General features: G+C 39.1%; 1 protein-coding gene across 5 annotated transcripts in view; it reads left to right on the top strand.

Annotated features, from left to right (window-relative positions):
- The window catches only part of PMCA (plasma membrane calcium-transporting ATPase 3), a 35,316-nt gene that overhangs the window by 7,247 nt on the left and 4,865 nt on the right, over nucleotides 1-23,204 (top strand). Inside the window, exons 2-20 of one of the 5 annotated variants that reach the window (XM_065495450.1) lie at nucleotides 2,592-2,655; nucleotides 4,342-4,714; nucleotides 6,094-6,323; nucleotides 6,690-6,825; nucleotides 7,745-7,879; nucleotides 8,563-8,598; nucleotides 8,771-8,938; nucleotides 9,542-9,744; nucleotides 10,125-10,231; nucleotides 10,291-10,426; nucleotides 10,481-10,719; nucleotides 11,076-11,340; nucleotides 11,774-12,148; nucleotides 12,238-12,444; nucleotides 13,181-13,379; nucleotides 13,450-13,658; nucleotides 14,243-14,394; nucleotides 14,554-14,680; nucleotides 22,541-22,609. In XM_065495450.1, the coding sequence (XP_065351522.1) occupies nucleotides 4,363-4,714; nucleotides 6,094-6,323; nucleotides 6,690-6,825; nucleotides 7,745-7,879; nucleotides 8,563-8,598; nucleotides 8,771-8,938; nucleotides 9,542-9,744; nucleotides 10,125-10,231; nucleotides 10,291-10,426; nucleotides 10,481-10,719; nucleotides 11,076-11,340; nucleotides 11,774-12,148; nucleotides 12,238-12,444; nucleotides 13,181-13,379; nucleotides 13,450-13,658; nucleotides 14,243-14,394; nucleotides 14,554-14,680; nucleotides 22,541-22,609 (3,345 nt within the window). In that variant the 5' untranslated portion in view covers nucleotides 2,592-2,655; nucleotides 4,342-4,362. Of the gene's footprint in view, nucleotides 1-2,591; nucleotides 2,656-4,341; nucleotides 4,715-6,093; nucleotides 6,324-6,689; nucleotides 6,826-7,744; nucleotides 7,880-8,562; nucleotides 8,599-8,770; nucleotides 8,939-9,541; nucleotides 9,745-10,124; nucleotides 10,232-10,290; nucleotides 10,427-10,480; nucleotides 10,720-11,075; nucleotides 11,341-11,773; nucleotides 12,149-12,237; nucleotides 12,445-13,180; nucleotides 13,380-13,449; nucleotides 13,659-14,242; nucleotides 14,395-14,553; nucleotides 14,681-16,556; nucleotides 17,263-19,588; nucleotides 22,024-22,540; nucleotides 22,610-23,204 lie in introns of those variants that run through there. The other 4 variants (XM_065495449.1, XM_065495452.1, XM_065495451.1 and 1 more) reach the window with 4 other exon arrangements.

Genomic DNA, 23,204 nt, shown 5'->3' with positions numbered 1-23,204 from the left:
GATTTTCAAGCTGATATTAGAGGTGTGGACCCTAACCTTTCGACGAGGAAGGAAGCTCATGAATTAGGATTGCCGGAACTAGTAGAGCAGGAAGTTTCTGTATAAAATAAAAGGCTCACTATACACCGAGGTAGCTGCTCCTAATTTCAACTTGAAAATTATGAAAACCTCGAGGGCATCTGCCTTTATAGGCATTATACCAACAGCAAATTAATGACAAGAAACGGTTGAAATCCAATTGAAAGATTTAGTTGACCGTTGCAACAATAAAGCCAGGCGCAAAATGCTTGCGTAACACGTGCAACAGATGAATAAAAAGAAGATTTATCATATTTTTTTATGAATTATGCGATACAAAATATCTCTCCATCTTTATTTCATTTTTTGTGACTTGCCATTCCGGCAGTTGAATTTATTTGGTCGTAGAGAAGAAGGATTGTGAAAGAATGTTGCAGCCCTTTTTATTGCCGAATTGTGAATTCAATGTAAAAATCAATAAGAACCGTTCAAATAAAAATTACTGCGGAAAATTGGCGTGTATCTTTACATATGTCTGTGATTTCGAGTCAACAAACCCGTTCGCTTCCTAAATTAATTATGTGCAAACGGTTGGAACGACTCATTTGCGAATAAAATCACGGAATGGAAAATGACAACCTGTGGCGAGCCCTGAGCGTCTGCCAGGGTCGCGTCTCGCTTCTCGGGCGAAATAATAAACGCGTGTCGGCGGGCGAAAAATGCAGGCGAAAGGCGCGCGGGTGGGCGGGCGACTGCATAAGCCCTTTTCGCTAGCAGCTAGGCGGCAAATATTGACCCAGTTTGTGGTGGGTGGACTCTCTCTCTCTCTCTCTCTCTCTCTCTCTCTCTCTCTCTCTCTCTCTCTCTCTCTCTCTCTCTCGCTCTCTCTCGTTACTTGCCAAAGGGATAAGCGGGGTACGAGGTGATTGCAGGCAGTGCTGCCGCGCGCAGAGGTGAATCAATACTGGTTGCCCGCCCGCCCGCCGTGCCCGCCTTGCCTTGTGCCTCGGTTGGCTCGGCTGGCTCGGTCGGTGGGTCGGTCGGTCGGTCGCTCGCTCCGTGCACGCCACTCGCTTTGTGTTCCCTGCTGGTGCGCGGCACCATCCGACCTACATCTTCCTTCCTTCACACACGGCCTCAAAAACTAATCAGCTCGCGCGCGCAAGGTGCTTGCCCGGCCGCCGCCGCCGCTTGTCCGGCCCCCGGCCTAGGGGTGGCCGCACCGAGGCCTGAAAGGGAAGCCAAAACAATCAGGCCAGCTGCGGAACTTTTTTTTCTGTACAACTGATTGACTTCTGAACGCCAGTTGGGAAAGAATTACTCAATTCCACTCTTAAAACCGTTTTAGCAGCCCAAAATTTGCTTCTAATACCACGTTAAACCACGCAAAATGGTCTACATGATCAGTGAATCTATGATTTTTCAAGCGATTTTAAGTTTCCCTGGGAAATGCTATTTTTACCTGTTGGATTTGAAAAACAGAAAATGCTTTTACTTACGTCTGGCTTCAAATCATCGTCTTTTTGTTGAAGGAAAATAAAGTTTTTAATCCTGTTGAGCTTAGGGAAGAAATTTTTGCCTCAAAAATGATTTATCTTCATTGAAAATGATGAAAAACACCATTGAAAACATCTTGAAGCTAAAATATAAAAGCGGAAAACACGAAAAAGAATTATCTTGAAAATGTGAAGTTATTGGCATTAATGGGAAAAATCTCTATTTTTCATGTGAAATTCCAAACTATTACAAAAAAAAGATTGGTCCACTTAATCTCTCACTAATTTTGGAACAAAGTTATCTCCTTAATTAAAACTAATTGGCACTTTGAAGAATTTTATGACCATTCAAATAGAACAAAAGGCAAAAAGCTTTCATGGAGTTGAAAGTGCTTAATTGTAAAGGACTTTCTCTTCAATAACGTGTGAAACTTGAGCTAATTGAGGCGAGAGAGGCAAGTTTAAAATTGAAACAAAGTATTAAATGCCTTTTGTGTGCCTTCCAAAATGAGCAAAACATTTCCAGCATTTGAAGCCACACCGTTACGAGAAACTACAAAAATTACCACAAAACTCAGAGAATCGTTTGGAAAATTGTTAAATTTGTTTTTGGAAAAAAATTTCATTCATAAATTTTTTTAAAGTAAAAAGATCACAAAATTCTAGAAACCATAGATTCCAGAACCTGTGTAAGCTACAATTTGTCCTACTATATACCAGCAATTTTTTTAATGCAATGTAAAAATATTCGCAACGGAAGGATGCTGGATTATGACGACAGGGTATGCAACACGCTTGGCACGTGTGACAAGCGGGTTGACGTTCCGGCCATCAGGCGAAGCGTGTGTGTGATCTTTGTGGCCAAGAGCCGCACGATTACTATTCATGGAAACGCACACAGAATTCATTGAAAATGTTGCTGAAGGTGTAATCAAGCGTTATGGATTAACACCTGAGAGCAGGCAGCCGACCGCAAGGCTCGAAACGCAACCGCCGCCACTCAATTGCGGTCCTTCAAATTTTATTTCTCTTTATTATATTATAATACTAATAAATCGTGTTTCTCGTTTGTTTCAGAGTGGCTTTTCAATCTTTTCAATGGCACTTAGATAAAAATTGGAAGCCGTGTCCACGGTAGAAGGTGAGTTTTCATCTCCATTTTTGTTTTGGTTTCGTCAATTTGAAAATTTCTTTGTGTTTGAAGCCAGAAACAGATGGAGCCACGATTAATACAAATTTTAATTTGACATGATGAAAATTAAAATCAGTCGAACCAGACCTGGTAGAAACGTCAGCAGAGATTTTTGTCTTTTCGTAGAACCCTAAAAATTTAATTCTAAGTCAAACTATTTGTTTTCCATTAATTCGAAATATTTACTGGTTTTTTATTTTGGAATACGTCGAAACATAAAATTTAGAAAAGCCAAATTCTGGCTCCATCTGCAAACGCTTACAAACATTAAGGAATTTCCCCATCCGCTAATTTGGTTAGTTTTCTGTTTTCAAATTGAAGTCAGTTTTGAAAATTTGGTACCAAAAACCAGCTCGTCCTCGCGTCTTTCAAAGGAAAATTGTTGCTTTGAATTTTTAGCCAATTTGGAGCAAATTGTGCTATTTATATCTCGACAGATAGACTGTTAATATTCAGATGAAGGCAAAAAACTAATGAGAATGCCATTTTTATTTTTATTTCAGTTTCGTTGCAGAGAAAGTTTTTTCTTTGTTTCTATCAAACAATTTTTCCTCAAAAGTAACTGGCAATTACCAACTTGAAGAGAATTGATACTGAAAAATCCCGAAAACCCCTGTGCATAAACTAAACATTAAAGGATTGATTTTAAGTTAAAACTGCCTTTTTAAGAAAACGTGACAGAAATTTATTTAAATGTAATGTTTCCCTAATGTTAATTTAATTTTATTGCACAACAAGGAGTGTCCTCTAAAATGGCATAAAATAAAATTCAAGAACATTAAATTCTGGAGAAAATTTGCAGCTTTTTTACAATAAAAGTGTCCTCATTTGGTAAAAAAGGAAAGGAAGGAAATACTAAACGTAAACTAAGAATCCACACGTTGACATTTTTTGTTTCAGTTTCGTTAATTTCTTCCCTTGTCCTACCTTCCTTAATATGTATAATAATTCAAACAATCAACCTGACTGTTAATTTAGAGAACAATTTAAACATTTTTCAATTATAGTCCGTTGAATCAATCTTCTTTTGTAAGACAGAAAAAGAAAATTGGGTAGGCTACAGTTAAAATTCAAATGCTACAAATTTTCCCCAAAATTTAGAAGTTTGACCATATTTATTCGGCAGTTTTCGATTCCTTTCGTCGATTTCTATCCAACGGTGTATGATAATTTTTGGGAACACCTATGATGCGAAATAAAATAAGATTTCAAAGTAGGGAGTCGGTCTTCACCATTTTAAATTTGCAGGCATTTTTTCTAATAAAAAACTCGGTCAGTTTTCACTTTAATCGGATCCCCAGGGATTTGTTTATGCATTGAAAACAAAAATTTTCCAGGGTTTTTCAATATCAATCCTAATTAATTTCATGGCATTGCTTTTGTTTGTTGAGAGAAAACAACAATTTATTCAATGACTTCCAAGCTAAGGAGAGTAAAGCTTAACTCTCCCTATTCCAAACCAGACATTAATCATAATTACCTCTTTACGTTTGTTCAAAATATTATTCAAAAACATTTACGTAGTTCTAACAAAACCGTGTAATCGTCTGGAAAGAGTAGAAATGCTTTAATTTCTGCATTTTCCGGCGCATTCGGGCCGACCGTGATATGAATTTCGGGGTTGTGTTTTTGCAGCGATTGGTGGTAGGAGAGGACATGGCGACGATAGACGGGAGACCTGCCATGTATGGGGTCACCCTCAAGCAGCTGCGGGAGCTCATGGAGCACCGCGGTCGCGAGGGGGTGGCCAAGCTGGAGGACTTTGGCGGCGTGCAGGACATTTGCAGGAAACTATACACGTCGGCGACCGAGGGCCTGTCCGGCTCGGAGAACGACCTCGAGCACAGAAGAGAGACTTTTGGCTCAAACACCATACCTCCCAAACCACCCAAAACGTTCCTACAGCTTATCTGGGAGGCGTTGCAAGATGTCACACTGATCATCTTGGAAATAGCTGCGTTAGTATCATTAGGCCTATCCTTTTATCAACCACCAGACGAAGAAGAAGGTGAGTCACACACTCCAGACTTTCTAACACCCCTTGTTCCTTTTTTTTTTACCACCACGCCACTGCCGCTCCCGTGACTGTGAAATTGAGGAAGCTATTTTTGTGAAAAGCGTTGGTTTTCCCCCCCATTTAAGAGGGACTGAGGCGTTTTTTTCCTTGAAAAGCTTTTTTTAATTTACCCTTTGACGAAACAAAGTTGGCATGAGGTCCACGATATTTACACCATAATCAGTCTTTTACACAAATTAAAAATGTTTCGACAAAATATTCATTTTTACGGGGTCTACGGGATAATTTTGGAAAGTTTTGAGACCAAATCAACACTAAATTTCGTGTCCTAGGAATTTATATTTACCATAACAACAATTTTCAAATTATTATCGGTGAAACTCTAATTGCAATAAAAAAGGCAGAATTGGGAAATCTTGCGTAGATCTTTTTTTTAATAAATATACAAACGTTTTAAGCAACATTTGGATCGTTCGAATATTTTAGATTCTTCATTGAAGCAAAAAATGTTATTTGAGCGTCATTTTCTTGGTTTATTTCTAGGTCACAAGTTGAACTTTTCGTGAAAGTTCAAACGAATTCACGGTTGACGAATCCAGGCAATTATCCCGAAAATTCTGAGACCCTAAAGAATTAGATATTAAATTTTTAAGGGCTTATGAACTTATTCTTATTTTAATTTGATTCAATACAGGTCTAGAAAACTAAACTTTTTCTTCATATATTTACTAATTTATTATTTTCAAAAATTTAACCGCATATAAAATTTAAGTTTTCGATACATTTAATATTGACAAAAGAATTTAACAGATGTATTAAGAATTATTATACCGCCGAGGGATGGTAAAAAATTTAATTGATTTTAGGGTCGATTTTTTATAATAGTAAAATAACTGTTCCAAAAATAAAAAATAAGGATTGTTTAAAAGGACCAATACGGCTGATTTTGACATGAAACTCCCTAATTCGTGCGCTCATTTAAAGTCCAACTCTAACCATAAAGAATTTAAGCAAGAACATTTTAAGGAAAATTCTATTTTATTATTTTTGTTCTTGTGCGATGAAGTGAAAAAATGACCTCGGAACGCATTGTTGCGCAGAAAGATTTTATGTTGAGCCTTAGAAGGAAGCTCATAAAAATAGCTCCTCCGTCCCCTAATTTCATAACTCTCGGCTGCGGCGGAACAGAGCATTTTTTGTGTCTGTTATGAATTTGCGAGGGTGCAAAGCGGTGAGCATTTCAGCCAATTAAGGGGCTTAGTTAGAGTGGCTTGACCCATTTGTTCCGATTTCTGCTCCCGAGGAAGAGGCGGAGGAGGCGAGTTCTCATATATACATTCGCGCCATGTGTGCGTGTGTGTTTGTTGCAGTTGTGTATCCAGGCGACGAAGAAGGCCACCATGGTTGGATAGAAGGGTTAGCGATTCTCATCTCTGTTATTGTTGTTGTGATTGTGACCGCCTTCAATGACTACACCAAAGAACGGCAGTTCCGCGGCTTACAGAGCCAAATTGAGGGAGAACACAAATTTTCTGTGATCAGAGGAGGGGAAGTGAAGCAAATATTTGTCGGAGACATCGTTGTTGGAGACATTTGCCAGGTAATTTTGCCAACCAGCGCCAGTGAGAGAGTGCATGCAAAAGCAAACTTTCGGTCGGCCGCTCCACCGAGCACAACAATACACACAAACTCGCGGCTACTAGCGTGTTTGTTTTTCACCCAGCGGGAATTAGGCGATCACGAATTTGCTTTGACAAAGTGCGAAAACAATCCGGCCCGAAATACATCGAAAATCGATCCTCCCGAGGGAAGCAAGGAAGCCACGAGCAAAATATTTGATCAAAGAGAAAACGTGTTTTTCTTTTTCGCCCCCCGCGCTATTGTGCCTGCATGCACGCTCGCCGGCTCTTTTTTATTTTTACCAATCTTCATATATTTCATACCCGACATTCTATCTCTATTTTAGGTAAAATACGGCGACCTTTTACCGGCGGATGGAGTCGTAATTCAAAGCAATGACTTAAAAGTGGACGAGTCTTCGCTAACAGGCGAATCAGACCATGTGAAAAAGGGCGACAAATCAGATCCTATGTTGCTCTCAGGTAATTGTTTTCTATTAATTTTCTTGACGTCACAAAGGAACTATTGGCCAAAATATTCGGATGTTTGATTTCAAAGACAATTTTTCTTTTATTTCTTAACTAGTAAAATTTGAAAGAAGAAAATTTGGTCTGTATAAACAGTTTTGAAGCGCAAAAAAATTGGGAAAGGTCAGAAAATCATTTTAATTGACGGCTTAAGAAAAAAATTTTATACGGTATGGCTAAAATGGGTAACATTGATATATATTGCAAAATGAGTGTCCTATAGTTTTTTTAAGTGTCCATATCATTTGTTAAAATTAATTTTAAACTGGAAAATCTTACAAACGTTTTTAATTTACTGCAATTTTTAAATATAGTATTTGAAAACAAAAAAATAAAAATAAAACACTTAAAAAATTATTTCTTCACTTTAATTTCGTGCTCACTTTTTTATTGTCTTTTCTTCCCACTTTCAACCAATCAAAATTGTCGAATTTATACTCAATTTTTGTGTCGGTATGACGTTTTCATACCAATCTGTTTTTATAAAAAAAATAAGTTTAATCTGTTTCGCATTTTGATTTCAATTTTGAGCTTTGATTCTGACTTGCAATGACAAAAAAAATATCTTGGTGTTTCTTTATTGGCCATACTTTCCAAATATTTATTTCTATTGTTTGAAGAAAAACAGCAAACCCTGAAATTGAAGCTGTAAAAAGCAATTCATAAACTTTGAATATAAAAGCCGATGATTTGTAATAAAAAATACGACGTAATTTTCATTCGTGGAATCGATTTTGAAAGTGCACCAACCTGCCCCAATTCAGTGTTTTTCAAGCCCATATATTCCAGTGCAGCAGTGGAGTCATGACCGCAGATTAACGAGAATATGCGCGCCCACACGAACGTCGGCTAATTAATTTCGGGCATTTTTTAGGCACGCACGTGATGGAGGGTAGCGGGAAAATGCTGGTTACTGCTGTGGGTGTCAACTCACAGGCTGGCATCATTTTCACCTTGCTTGGGGCTGCCGTCGACGAACAAGAGGCAGAGGCGAAGAAACGCAAAAAAGGTGAGATAGACGCCGCCGCGGCCATAATTGCAGCAGCAGGTCCGTGTGGTCGATGTAAAAAGTGTACATACAACATTTTTCACTCATTTTACAACCACATCCATTTATTAAAATTAATATTAAATAATTGCTAGGGAAAGGATATTTCCAAAATTCCAACTAATGGGTGCAAACAATTTTTACGCAAAAGAAAAATCCCGCCCGTAATTTGCTAGAGTTGAATTTGACTCATTTCCATCTTCTCCCTTTACTTGCCTGTAATCTTCGCACCCAACCTCAAATCCGAGAGTGAAATTTCTGTACAGCACTTCTTCAAAGAGAAGTTTTCGATTTTTCGCAAACAATTTCGGGGTTAAATAAATAAATTAAAAATGATTTTCCTTTTTTAGCAATCACGACACGGCTGTGTGTGGCTTTTTGTGTGTCAGCTTGACTAGAGAATAATATTATATCGGTGTTTTTTAATTATTATATTATTATTTATTGAAAGAGTGCCGCCGCCTCGATGTGTGTTGAAAATAAAACTAATCCGCCGATTTTTAACTAATTTGGATAACGATTTCTAACTATAAATAATGCCGCTGAGTTAATAGACTGATTTGTTTTGACACGAGCGAGAGAGTTTTGCTAAAATAATCGACTTCTCCCATCATTCCTCCCTTGTTGCATGCCACCCTACGCAGAAGCAAAAAAACAGAGGAACAAGAAGAGTTTGACAGGTGACTATCTCACTTTGAACACGTTCATGCCCCGCATGCTTATTCTCATATCATTTTCCAAGCCTTTTGCATTTTCGAATTTTCGAGCCTGCATTTTTTTCTCTCTTTCTCGAGTGGGAGAGAGCTGAGTGAGTGAATTTTGCTAATTCGTGCGAATTTGTGGCACCGCCAGGCGAGGAAAAGGCAGCCATCGAAAACAGGAGCACCGCCGCAGCCAAAAGCGAGCCTGTGGAGGAAGTGGTGGTGGCTAAAGAAACAGATGACAGTGCTAGCCACAAAAAAGAGAAGTCAGTGCTGCAAGCGAAGCTGACTAAATTAGCCATCCAAATTGGCTACGCTGGTGCGTCCCACTTCAATTCTTACACTTGCAAAATAATGTTCATTTAAAAATATATATTGCATAGTTCGTTGATCAATTTTTGCGCTTAAAATTGATACTCAAAAAAATTTCGTTGAATTATTATGTCAGAATTTATGAATTTATAGGGGGATTTTCGGTGTTTATTTTTTTAGTATTTTTCAGCGGGGACCAGATTCGTGCGACGCGCAGATATGGCGTCTGGTGGAGTATGGTGCGAAAAATCGGTCACGTGAAAATGCGCGAAAAGTACCAAGTTTTCTTCAATATTGTGACATAATTTGCATTACTTGTACTAATTGTGTCTTTTGGATCGTAAAAACAAACTCTTGACACTCGTACGGGAATCCAAAGAGAGCTGTTTGTTTCCCACATTCAGACGCCATCTTGGATCTGCGCAGTGGGAAACAATTCTATCGCACATCTGGCCTCCGCTGGTATTTTGAAAAAAGCCAATTTAATATGAAATAATGTAAAAATAAATTCGATCATTGCAACTTTGATTAAATAGATGCAATTACTGCTCAAGAAATTTGTGAAAAATACATCCCTGCTCTGACACCTTTCTCTTTCTCTTCTCCGTAGGTTCTACAATTGCTGTGCTTACAGTGGTGCTGCTTGTGATTCAGTTTTGTGTACAAACTTTTATTATCGAGGGAAAAACATGGAAGAACTCGTATGCCAATCAGCTTGTGAAACATCTAATTATTGGTGTTACCGTGCTGGTGGTCGCAGTGCCTGAAGGACTTCCATTGGCTGTCACCCTCTCCTTAGCTTATTCCGTCAAAGTAATTCGTGTTCGACGCAGCAAACTCGAATTAAAGGGGATGCATACTGTGCGATTGAAAATTAAACAAAAAATGCAGTATGTTTGAAATTTGAACCTGTTTCAACAAAAGTTTCGTAATAAATCGAATGTCAAACTTTTTGTCACATTAATTGGCCAACTCAAGACCGTTAACAGATGGCGCCACTGTTCATTTTCAATTTTCGGTTATTGCAATTTTATTTCAGAATAATTAAATTTAAATGAATGGTGGCGCCATCTGTTGACGGCTGGTGGATTTTCATGTCTTTCGGCCGTTGGTTCGTGCGAAAAAGCATCAGTATCATTCCGCTTTAATGCCTGCCGCGATCCGCACGTTGACCTAATTGTGTTCTCCCGCAGAAAATGATGAAAGATAACAACTTAGTTCGGCATTTAGATGCCTGCGAAACCATGGGAAATGCCACTGCCATTTGCTCTGATAAAACAGGAACATTAACTACAAACAGGTCCGTATTTAAGCCACGCCCACCGCAATTTAATTTTTAAAAAATTTAAATTTTCCCAGAATGACTGTTGTGCAGTCGTATATTTGTGAGAAATTATGCAAAACCACCCCAAAGTATTCAGACTACCCGGAGCCAGTCATGAACCTGCTGGTCCAAGCGATCGCCATCAACAGCGCGTACACGTCACAAATTATGGTAAAACTAGAGTTTTTAATTTTTAAATTTTAATTAAAACAATAAACATTGCAGTGCACGGAACCTGGCGAGCTTCCTAAGCAAGTGGGTAACAAGACTGAGTGCGCATTGTTGGGTTTCGTGCAGGCAGTCGGCAAGAGCTACCAAGGCATCAGGGATGCGCAGACCGAGGAGTCCTTTACCAGGGTGTACACCTTCAACTCAGTCCGCAAGTCGATGAGCACAGTCGTTCCAAGACCCGATGGAGGCTACAGATTGTTCACCAAGGGTGCATCAGAGATCGTAATGAAAAAGTACGCCTTTAAAAAATCATTTAAATTTAAATCCTTAATTCTAAACAAAAATCTACTCAATAGCAACGAGTTTTTCCACAAGAGAATTGATTTTTTGGCATGTTAGGGTGCTAAAGAGGTGTAAAAATGACCAAGTTTGCCCAGAAAAATAATTAAATTCACATTTTTCCGGAAAATCTCGAGAAATTCTCTCGGCATTCACAAAAAAAAAATATCTCGAGGTCTATTGATGTTAGAACTTAAAAATTTGTACTAAAAGACGGCCATTTAGACAGCCCTCAACCTTTAAATGGATTTCCCAAACTCTAGTTTATTTTTTTCTAAATTAAAAAAAAAAATCCCCAACCTGATTCCAGGTGTGCTTTCATTCACGGACGTGACGGCTGCCTGGAGAAATTCACTCGCGAAATGCAAGACAGGTTGGTGCGAACGGTGATCGAGCCGATGGCCTGCGACGGCTTGCGCACCATTTCGATAGCCTACCGAGACTTCGTTCCTGGCAAAGCGGAAATCAACCAGGTGCACTGCGACAACGAGCCCAACTGGGAGGACGAGGAGAACATCGTCAATAACCTCACCTGCTTGTGCATCGTCGGCATTGAAGATCCCGTGCGACCAGAGGTCAGTCCCGAATTAAATTTAAATTTATTTTTTATTAGCATATTAGCTACAATTTTAAGCTTGTTCTCTCTTTATAATTAAGTATTTTCAAAAGGTTTTCTGTGCGTCTCATTTAGACACCAAAAAAAGGACGAATCCAACAAATTTATAATTTAAAAATCGCCATAAACCATCTAAATCGCTTTTAAAGGCTGATAAACACCTTGAAAACGCTCAAAATAATTTACATTGTCAGTGAAAATAAACAGAAATCAAATTTCTCAATTATATAAATTTATAACCCCGTGTGTGAAATGAAAATATTCATTTTTTGTCGAAAATAATTACAATTTTACTAGTAAAAATTTCAGGAAATTTAACTTACATTTATATAATGCTCTTTGGGCTATTTAAAAAAATATTAAATAAAGCAAATTTGATTATTTGTCAACAGGTGCCGGATGCGATTCGCAAGTGTCAGCGAGCAGGGATCACGGTGCGAATGGTGACGGGCGACAACATCAACACGGCCAGGTCCATTTCGATGAAGTGCGGTATCGTGAAGCCGGGCGACGACTTCTTGATCATCGAAGGCAAGGAGTTCAATCGGCGCATCCGCGACAGCCACGGCGAAGTGCAGCAGCACTTGATCGACAAAGTGTGGCCCAAGTTGCGAGTGTTGGCGAGATCTTCACCCACGGACAAGTACACACTCGTCAAGGGCATTATTGACAGCAAGATAAGCGAGTCTCGAGAGGTGGTGGCTGTCACCGGTGACGGCACCAACGACGGCCCCGCACTCAAGAAGGCCGACGTCGGCTTCGCCATGGTGAGAGAGAATTGATGATACAATTATTTTCATTCAGCAATAAGAATTATTATTGAGATTCATATACACATTTTTAATTAATTTCGCAGGGCATTGCTGGCACCGACGTGGCAAAAGAGGCTTCCGACATTATTCTGACCGACGACAACTTCAGCAGCATCGTCAAGGCGGTCATGTGGGGCAGAAACGTGTATGACAGCATCGCAAAATTCCTGCAGTTCCAGCTGACCGTCAACGTGGTCGCCGTCATCGTTGCCTTCATCGGAGCCTGCGCCGTGCAGGACAGTCCCCTCAAGGTAAAAATGGATCGATTCCGCATCGAATAATTCAAAGAAATCAATTTGTTTTTCTTACTTTTATTTATTTCACTATTTTCCTTGGTCAAACAATGATGCGAGCAAGATTTTTCTTTCAAGGCAGAACACTGGTCAGTTTTTTGTTATTTATTTTCTTACATGCCGCCAATACGATGTCAATGTCCAACTTCTTTTTTTAATAAATAGGATCGCCGTAGTTTCTCCCTTCTTTTTACATGTCTAAATTTTCGAATTAATGCACAATTTTGTGTGCCAGTGATCTTTGCTGACAGTTAAAAATTTATTTAAACCTTTTATAAATTTAAAGTGAAACATTTTCAAGCCTTATTTCCATTCGTCTAGAAGTTTTCCGGGAAAACTAAGAAAAATTTAAGATTGAATTTCTTTTTACAATTTTTTATTTAAAAATACTGCAATTTTTATTCACATGATTTGATTCTTTTCGATACATATAAACATTTTTATTTTTGGCAAATTTTAATAAGTCGCACACAACACTCTAAAAGTCAACCTAAGAGAATTAAAATCATTGAATTGTTGTATTATAGAATAAAAAAAAATTAGAACCAACGCCTACAATATTTACATACTTCTTTGAGATAAGAAGGATTTTCTGAGTGAACTTACCAATCCTTTATTGCATTTAAAATTATATAGAAATTAACAACACATTAAAATAAATAAAAAAATTAAATATAATTTTCCCTCCTGCCAGGCTGTCCAAATGCTGTGGGTGAACCTGATCATGGACACGCTGGCCTCATTGGCCCTGGCCACCGAAATGCCGACCTCTGACCTGCTGCTGCGGAAGCCCTACGGCCGCACGAAGCCGCTCATTTCGCGCACCATGATGAAGAACATCCTCGGCCAGGGGATTTACCAGCTGATCGTAATTTTCACGCTGCTCTTCTTTGGTGCGCATTTTGCCTCTTTGTGAGCGAGCGGCGATAATGATCTCTCACTCTCTCGCAAATTGCCTCGCAGGAGACAAGCTGTTGGACATTGAGTCAGGTCGTGGTCTCCCGGACGGCGTTCCCGGAGAGCACTTCACTATTATTTTCAACACCTTTGTTATGATGACTTTGTTCAACGAGATCAACGCCAGGAAGATTCACGGCCAGAGGAACGTCTTCAGCGGCATTTTCACCAACCCCATCTTCTACTCCATCTGGGTCGCAACTATGGTATCCCAGGTAAACAATTATTTATTTGCGGATAAATATTTTTTAAATATAAAAAAAATCAAAGATGATTCCTACAATGCATTAAATTAACTAACAAAATTATTGCAATTTCTATAGCCGGAATTTTCCAATTAAAAGAAAACATTTTTTACAAATTTGGATGATTTTTTAAATTTTTTAGGAAGCAAATAATTATTGACCGTGTCAATTTCACGATTTTCTTGTTCAAAAGTTGTATTTTCATGTTTAAAACATTTCAGTAAAAATTCAGATTGTTCTTTGGTAAAATTTCGAGTGATTTTGCAGGGTTCGTGGTTGACTAATTCAGACAGTTATTCCAAGAATCCTGGAACTCTGAGGAAATACAAAAACAATTTAACCTTTCGTTTTGTAAAAACAAAATATTTCGGAAACCACCCAATAATAAATTAATTTAAAATTATTCAGGAGAAATGTTCATCCCTTCAAAATTAATTTTTAATTTTAAACAGAAAAATGGAAAGAAAAAATTGTAATACAATTAAAATTCGGATTTCACTGAAAAAACTAGGTGGACCCTGTCTTGAGAAGCATTATTTGATCTACTTTCGCAGGTCCTCATTGTTCAATTTGGTGGAGTGGCATTCTCGTGCAAGAAACTGACGTTAGAGCAATGGCTGTGGTGTCTCTTCTTCGGGGTAGGAACCCTAATTTGGGGCCAAGTCGTCACAACCGTTCCCACCAGAACGATACCAAAAATATTCTCGTGAGTATAAAAAAATCCATAATTTCATAATCACATATATTCGATAACAAAAAATTAGAGCAGAAAGTTTTGCTAGTTGTTATAATGCCAGTGAGCAGAAAAAACAGTCTCTGACACTTGATTGCGAACAAGCTAGTACGAGAGAAAAATCAATTACAGCTGGGGTCGAGGAAATCCTGCGGAGACAATAGCTTTGGGCGAGGAGGGACTCGACTCCGACTCTGATCGCAAGCCCAGAGCGGGTCAGATCTTGTGGATTCGCGGTCTGACCAGACTTCAAACTCAGGTATTAAAGCGCTGTTGTTTTTTCTACTCGTTTTTTGTGTCTCAACAACTACAAAAAAAAACCAACAAAAAATATGCTTTTTGTTTTTTCAACTGAATTTTCTTAACCACTGATCGACAGCTCACAGTACTAAAGTAATATGTATTCTCACTTACTGCCCCGATTTTCCCCTGCTCCCTGTACATTCTCGTAGAGCCACCGTGTATATATGCGTGGAAAGCTGCGCGTGTGTGTGTAGCAAAATTCTCTGCCCATGCGCACTTAAGTGCAGAAAATCACAAATCAATGTGGAACAAACCCCCAGAGATTTGCAACGGCACATGCATAAACGAGTGCACACTTTTGATCACAGCAATAAATAAAAAAAACCACACACACACACCAATTTTCCGTGCATATGTATATTTTTTCTTGTGTTCTTTCTCAAAGTGCAACTGTGAATTGAATCAGTAAAAATCAGGCAAGGATCTGTAGCCTTTCGTCTGTTCATTCTTGGTCTATCTCCTTTGATCTCTTTATCACACAAACAGCCTCATTCAAACTCGACTAACTCATTTGAACTTATTCCATGCCAAATGAAAAGATTTTTTCCAAAATGATCAGTTGACTTTATTAATTAAGTGTAAATAATTTTGTAAATAATTATCCCTATAATTATCTTTCTTATTTTTGATCCCTTTTCTCTCTCTCTCCGTCGATGAGCAGCAAATGAGTGTCGCGGCGCTCTTCTCATTTTCTGCTCACTTTTTAACTTTTGAACAAATTAGTGCTCTGATCCTATGTATTAGATGAAAATGATTGGTCCAAACAATTTCTCTCTCTCAGATCACACACTGTTCTATCTCTCTCTTTCATTGAGAAACTTCTTTCCTCTTCCCTTATATTGATTAGTTACAATCTATTTATCTTTTTGACATTCTCAACAACACACCCTATTGAGAAGAGAAAAAATTCTGAATTGCTCACACACGGTCCATTTTTTTTAAAAATACATATTGTGGTGCTATCTATACACAAGTTGAAAACGAGGAATTTAATTATATAAGAAAAGCCAACACCTTGCCTGGTTTTTTGACCGCTGCAGCATTAAAACCGTATTTCTTCTGGTACGCATTGAACTACAAAAAAAAAACACTAGTATTTTTCTGTGGCTAAAGTGGACTTTAACTATGGTTGATTGTGCCTGAAAAAGTCGAGTTTTCACCCCCCGAACCGTCGCTTTTAGTCATGTGTGGGAGAGGCAAGCTCATTGTTTACATGTCCGAAAAAAAACTCAAACGCCATGGCACCGTTTTCTGCAAAGTCGAAAGAGCCTTTTGTGTTATTTTTAGTTTGCAGGCAAGTAGTAAATCCATTTCTATGCAAACATTCCTCATTGTGCTAGATTGTGCAGTCCCACACACAAAAACGGTCTTCACTCGAAAATGTGTTCCATAATCTCAAGGTGTACACATACAATTGCGTGAGCCAAAACCAAAAGCTAGCCAATGAGGATGAAAATGAGCCGCGCGGTGTTGCAAGCAAAGCAAAACAAAGCAAAAACATATAGCATTTAGGCGGACACGATAAAACTGGCTGCTTCAAAAATCTCGATTTGGCATTGGACATAATTCTCGTGTCGCACGCATTTGCAAGCATGAACAATAAATTCTCTCATATTCATCTCGTACGTCTGTCTGATAACGTGTCTTTTTGGCTCTAACTCTCAGTTGATGCGTCTGTGTTGCTCTGACAGAATTTTTACCGCTTATTGTTGTGCTGACTAAACAAGAACGTACGTATAGGCAATTTGTGAACTGAACAAAAACAACCAAATCTATCCATCTCTCTGGTGTTATATAATCAGGATTTCTAGAACGAAAACTTCATCTTTCAGTGCAAATGTATCGGTGGAGCAAATAGTGTCGGGACAAACTGCAATTTAAAAAAAGATGATAACGGAACATTTGTTGTATTGTGCAACCCCTACTTGGATTTAAGTAGTGAACCAAATCGTGGTTTGGGCGCCTCGGTGGAGCTTCCCGTGAACGCCTCGCAGCCGCCTCAACTGCTGCCATTCCCGACACCTACTTGGGCCAGAGAAACGGCCCTCTGAACCAACAAACGCACCCCGCCGATGCCGATCGATCGAGCTATTTCAATATTCCCAATTCGAAAACTTTACAAAATCAGATTGCATCGTCTCCCCCTTTCATTATAATATGTTATATAATATATATTGTTTATATTAAACACAACAACTACTCTATATACACACTAAATACGAATCTTAAAAGATTTTTGTTCGGAGCTATTTTTCGGCAGTCATTCTAATTTTTGGCATGCTGCTTTCTCATGAACGATATTATTATTATAATCATATTTATCTATATTACTCTTCAGTTTGTTGAATATGCTCAAAGATATTATTATTTATCATTTCTTGAATGCAAGAAACGTGTTTTCATTTATAAACACAATTTATTTTGTTGCAATATATATTGTAAAAATTATTTTATTGCTGTTGATTGCTTATTAGTTGTTTACTCGGCGATTGTTATAGGTTACTTGATGTTATGATTATAATATATTTTATTACAAAACATTTTGCTTTTTGTTTCGAACCCAACTCTTCCTAGGAGCAAAACGCCTGCTCTCGCTCGCTCTCTTCTCAGATTATATATTTATATAATTATACAACATATATTGTATGTGAACGCTTTTTATGGGACACAGACCTGATTGAGCGGTTTCATAATCACTTATTGAACATTTTAATTTCATCCCGCATATACTATAATAAGTCAACTAGCCAAAGGCAAACCATTGCTATGAACTAAATACAGTAGGCACAATATATATCACACTGCGAGAATTAGGCAAAGACGAGGTCAAGACTGTTCATCGTTCCGATTTTGTCATCAATATGGGTGTGTGACATTTTGATTTGTTTGTACTGCACTTGAAATTCAGCTGCTTATGCGTCTACGCTGCTTTCGTTTGCCTCTGTATGCATTTTGCCCTCATCTCTCTTTCTCTCTCCTCATCTCTGTTCGTATTAGCAACCAGCAATCTCGTCTTTCTCTCTCTGTTATTCCTCTCTATCTCTCTCTCTTTCACTCTCTCACCCACCACTGTGCTTGCGGACTTGCCTGTTTATCACGCTGTAGGTGGTTTATTTTTCAGAGAGCCGTTATATACAAATCATACCCGACTTTCAACCCAGACCATGAAATCACTAGTTTTCCTTGATGATCTGTATAAATCGTTCCAAAAGTGCTGAACATAATGGGAGAGCCCCTTTCATTTAGCTGTAAAAAGAAACGCTTTGAATAAAAAGTCGACGTCGTGTTCTTCCAAAGCAAATTGATGCATGCACGCGATCTCGCAACTCCCTCAGTCAGATTTGTCGTCTCTCTTCCTCGCTCTCTCTTGTGTGTGAGAGAGAGAGAGAGGGAAAGAGCCCCGATTTTAATGCAACACGTGCCAGATTGTGCATGAGTTAGGTCCGTTTCCATCATCAGTGTTAGAGCGCAGCCCCCCGCATATTAAACAGCTCAGCATGAAGAAATATATTACGGGTCGTGTCCTACGCAAATTTCTCATGTCACACCCCGCGAGATATATCGACCAAGCGGCACTCGAGATTCTTTCTTTCTTTTTTTATAAGCCCAACACGCCATCCGTTGCACAAGATCAAGGAGTATGGCGCTCGACTTGAGCTTAAGTCTCCATTATTTGCTGCTTCGGCAAACAGTTTCAATCTGTTCGGCGAATGGGACGCGTTAAGCGCCAGCTTTTTCCGGAATAAAACCAGTCAAATCCACACAATATTACATTTTTTACCTCACGTTTTAATTTACTTTTAAATTAAAAATTTTGATTATATATCATTGTTACCATTGAGACAATTTACAAGAGAATAATTACGATCAAACAGTTCTTAAAAATAAAAGTTTTTAAATGGATTTTGATAAACTGGATCAAACTTTTGGATGGTTTTAGACACTTTTAACTCTTTCACTAAAAAAATAAATTTTGACCGCCAGTTTCAGGATTATTTTCCTTAATTTAGAATTGAATTTTGTTAAGTTCCAAGGATTTCTCTATAAATAATTCAGAAGGTTTCAATTTTTAAATGTACAGAAATTCAGACTATTTATTCCAAGAATCTTTTGCACATTGTTAAAAATGGATCATTGTGTTTCTTAAAAATTAGAAATTATTGGAAACCCGGGAAACCCCTAAAATGCTGGTTAATTTATTTTCATTTCACTTGACAGGTCTAACAATTAATCAAACCAACATATAGTAATAAAAAAGTTCAACTTCTTCAGTTCCGTCATATAATATAACCAAGACAATTTGATCCAGCGCAAAAATAATTTTGAAACAAGAAAATAAATAATTAAAATGTGCAGCCAAAAATCTGAATAAAACAAGACATCCTCAAGTTTCAGGGGACTTTGAAAAATTGCACACAATGATTTCCACCAAATTAATTTCAAATTTGACTGGTCTACTCGAATATGCATTAAAATTTAGTTACATTTTAAACAAATAAATCGGAAAATCCGGAAATTGGTCGAAGTTGGCAGCTTTTTGGAACGTTTACACGCAGGGAACTGACAGGCTGATTGGTACAGCGATCCGCGTTTCAGGCCAAAATTTCGAAAGCCCAGCATCGGTTCCACATCATCAAGGAACAGAGTGAGTCCGAGTCCTATTTACTCTCTTATTCTCGTTAAAATCCGACCTCCTGCCCGCCTCCACACTAAACAGCATAAATCAAGAGTACATAGTCCTTTTCCTCTCAAGTCTGGAAAATGTAACGAGAGCGGCGAAGCTATGAACCAACCAACCAACCAACCATCCAACCAAGCATCCAGGTGGTGTGTGTTGAAATGTTTTGCTTGCCTGTGATTGCAGCTGCGCGTAATACGGGCGTTCAAATCGACTCTTGAAGATCTCGAGGAGCGCCGCTCCGTACACAGTTTACACAGTCTGCGCAATTCTCGTAGCATGACCGGGGGGCAGCGTCCGCTGTCGGACGGCGGCTCGTACGTCGACGACGCCGACCAGTTGATGCCGCCGGTGTCGCCCTTGGTGAACAACAAGCTGTCGTCGCGCCACTACCTGACCACCAGCTCTCCGCCGTCGAAGAACATCTCTCCGGTCGAGCAGCCGACTAACAGTTCGGACGCTAACCTTGATCTCGAGACGCATGCCGGCCTGCCTGACTTTAGCCACCTGATTGCCACCGGCGGCGGCAACAACGCACCGCGCGTGCTCGTAACGGCGCCGCTCACCACCACCAACGGCACTGCGCAAGCGCGGCCCACCGCAACCGCTTCCTCGTGCTCACCCGTTGGTAGTAGATCGCGAGTTCCGCCACCCCCGCCGAGAAAAGCCTTATACCAGTCACTCAACACATCTTCACCGCAAGCGGAACGATCTCAAGGCCAACCACCACCACCTGAACTGCCCGACCTGCCGAAACTCGTTCACGAGACTAGCATATAAAAGCAGTTATCTCCGCGGCGAGGCGCTCACTCGATAAATAATTCATACTCACATATAATATTATATATATTAAACACGATACGATTCCTTCGTCGATTTTAGCCCTCATGTCTTTCACTAGTTGAGTGTAAATTCGTAGATTGGATCTTCTCTAATATATTCGAACGTCAACGCAGTGGACGTTTTTTGTCGTAAGGACCGCCAAGGGGAGACGCCATGTTGGCACCGCTGAGACGTGTGCGAACACTCTAGGTAGCGAAACATGGCGTTTCCGCGCCGGTCCTGGTCATGCCTGGTGGACCTAAACTCTCAATCTGAACGTCTTTTCTCAACTAGCTGTATCTTGGTTAGGATTCCTGAGGCCGGAATAGAATCTGTCCACTGTCCGCTTAAGGCAGGTCCCAACGCAATATCTTTGATACGCTTCCAAGCCGTCTGGCACCGATGTAGATACTCTATTGTAATTCAGGGACTGTCCGTTCAACTCTGATTGGACACAAGGGTGATTTTTTAATCGGATCGAACCGAGCGAGTCTTTGCTTTTTCTCAAGAGTCTTTTAACGCATCAAACGGTTAAGAAGACTGCACTGGATGTTAATGAACAACTCAAACACACTTAACAATCACTGCGCGCTAAAGACATTATCCAGATTCCACTATCTAGACATTCATACACGTCCATTCCGTAGTAGTGGAGATCGAGAGTTGTTACAGCAGTTTCGTCGCACTATATATTGCCGCAATAATTCCAAGAAGTTAAGTAGTTAACGTAGATAATTGTTGATTCTCAGACTCTCTCGATTGAAGGCGTTGTCACTTTTTGCGGGAGTTCGTGTGAAAAAAAACACTAAAGTTAAAACGGCAGGTCTGGTTTCTGGTGGTAGTGGTGACGCTTTTTCATTCTGGGCTTGTTTATCGAATGTTACGATACGTAGTGAAATCGACCAGCTCTCTCGGTACGAAAAGTGGAAATTTTTATGCGTGCAGAGCAGTCGGTCGATTTTCCTTTCCTTGGGACACGAATTTTCTAATATGGTTATAGCGATAGTAAATTATTGTGTAGCGGAAGTTTCTCGAATCATTGATAATGCTGTTAAAAGAAAAAAAGGAAAATTACCATTATTAAAGAAAAAAAAAACTACTGTAGGAAATATTGTTACTACACTGTCTCTCACTCTCTTTATTTGTAGAAAATGCGGGTCACTTTCGGCGCAATTATTCCAGGAGTTGGCTCGCTCGCTGCCGAAAGTGACCTTCACACGTAAACAATTCACCTTAGATTAAAGTAACTAGCACTGCATGAAAACCATAAAAAGAGTGTGCCAAATGAACAACTCCGTGAAATGCTTGCCAGTTGGCTCTCCCAGGCGCGCGTAAAACGTAATGCTACCTTTCAAGGATATCTAAATTATTCATAAAAACACACTTTTCTTATTTTTTACCGTCTCACTTTCGGCTTGAAGAGAGGAAAAGTTAAGTGCAACAACAAAAGAAACAACAAAGCAGCAAACTTGACTTTCAGTGCGTGCGAAGCGAAAATATACACGATGTTGCTGCACTTACACAGCCTCGCAAAGTAAATGTGTATTATCACCTCTTTCAAATATTCAACGTCAAAACAGGTTTGCGAATTAATATTTTGAGGCTCTTGAATAAAGGTTGTTACCCATTTGCCTGGCACAAACACTTATTATATATGTATTATTCTCTCTCGCATTTTGTTTCCATTTATTAATTCTACTTGGATCCGCCCCAGTTTTGATTTCGAATTTTTAACAACGTTATGCAGGGTTTGCTAAAATAATAAATTAACTATTACCGTGGTATATCATTAACCAAAATTGTTTTGATTGTCTCACAACATTTAAAAACAAAAATCCTCTATATTCTGACGTGTAAATATCAGTGACTGCTTGCAATGATAACTCCTGCCTGGATCTCCTCCGTAACACGCATAATTTTGAATTAAAAAATATATAAAAACTGTACATTCGTGTGTGGCTGGCAGCCAGTACATTAAATTTCTCAACCTTGGTCCTGCTCTGCAATACCCGCGACTGCTGTTGACTCCCGAGCCCAAAGTAGTTTTGCCCTCTCGTAATTGTACAAATTGGGCCGAGCACCATTTTACCGACCCACACGCCTCATGTAGACTCTGAAATCGCTGCAGAAAATACAATGCTAACAATCTATTTATCTCGAGCACCACAAATGTAATTATTGCTATATATATATACTAATTGGACCTTTGGAAACCTCTTTTGCGTTTTGATTTCTGCATTTTGGTTCAGTTCTAAATTGAGTAATGCCTCTGGATTCTTCCTCTACCAACATTATAGTTGCCATTTGCATTTAAAGGTGATAGGTGGTGAATTACAAGAAAGATTGATTCCGGTCCCGTACAGCAAGAGCTCCACAGATCAAGCTGTAAGCTGCTCTCTTTGATATCTGCTCCGTTTGTCGGCAATGTCTATTTTTTCAACTTTATTTTTCGCCGTTCCTTTCTCGATGTCTATTATTGTATGGCTTGAATGTTCTCACGCGGTATACTCAACTCAACAAACTTTTAACAATAATAATCAGATTCTAAAAGATAATTTCACCACAGTCAACCTCTGCCATCAATTCATTCCATTTCTACGGGTTAAAAACTCTAATTTACAAAAAAAAAAACATTTCCTCGTCTGTTGTGCAAATTCGTTGAAGCTTTAGTTGGCATACAATTTATTTTTGTAGTTAGATAACGAATTGCACAAGTGAAAAGTTTTGCGGCGAGGAAATGTCTAAATCAAGCCGTACACACCGTTTTTCGGCAACTGTAGTGAATCGTTCAACACTGACACACGTGCATTAATTTTAAATGTTTTCTGTCGTCCAATGCTTTCGATTATCGTGTTTTCTTTCTTTTCTGTGTTTCTACATGTTTAATCAACACATTTCCGCAGAGAGCTGAAAACCTGTTGGTTTATCGGCTCTCTGCTTTTCTCATTGTTGTCTCTTTCACCCCGTTGTAGAAGTAACT

This window comes from Cloeon dipterum, chromosome X (genome assembly GCF_949628265.1).
Source record: "Cloeon dipterum chromosome X, ieCloDipt1.1, whole genome shotgun sequence".
Classification (NCBI taxonomy): domain Eukaryota; kingdom Metazoa; phylum Arthropoda; class Insecta; order Ephemeroptera; family Baetidae; genus Cloeon; species Cloeon dipterum.
Note: the sequence above shows the minus strand (reverse complement) of the source record. Positions and strands in the feature narration are given on the sequence as shown.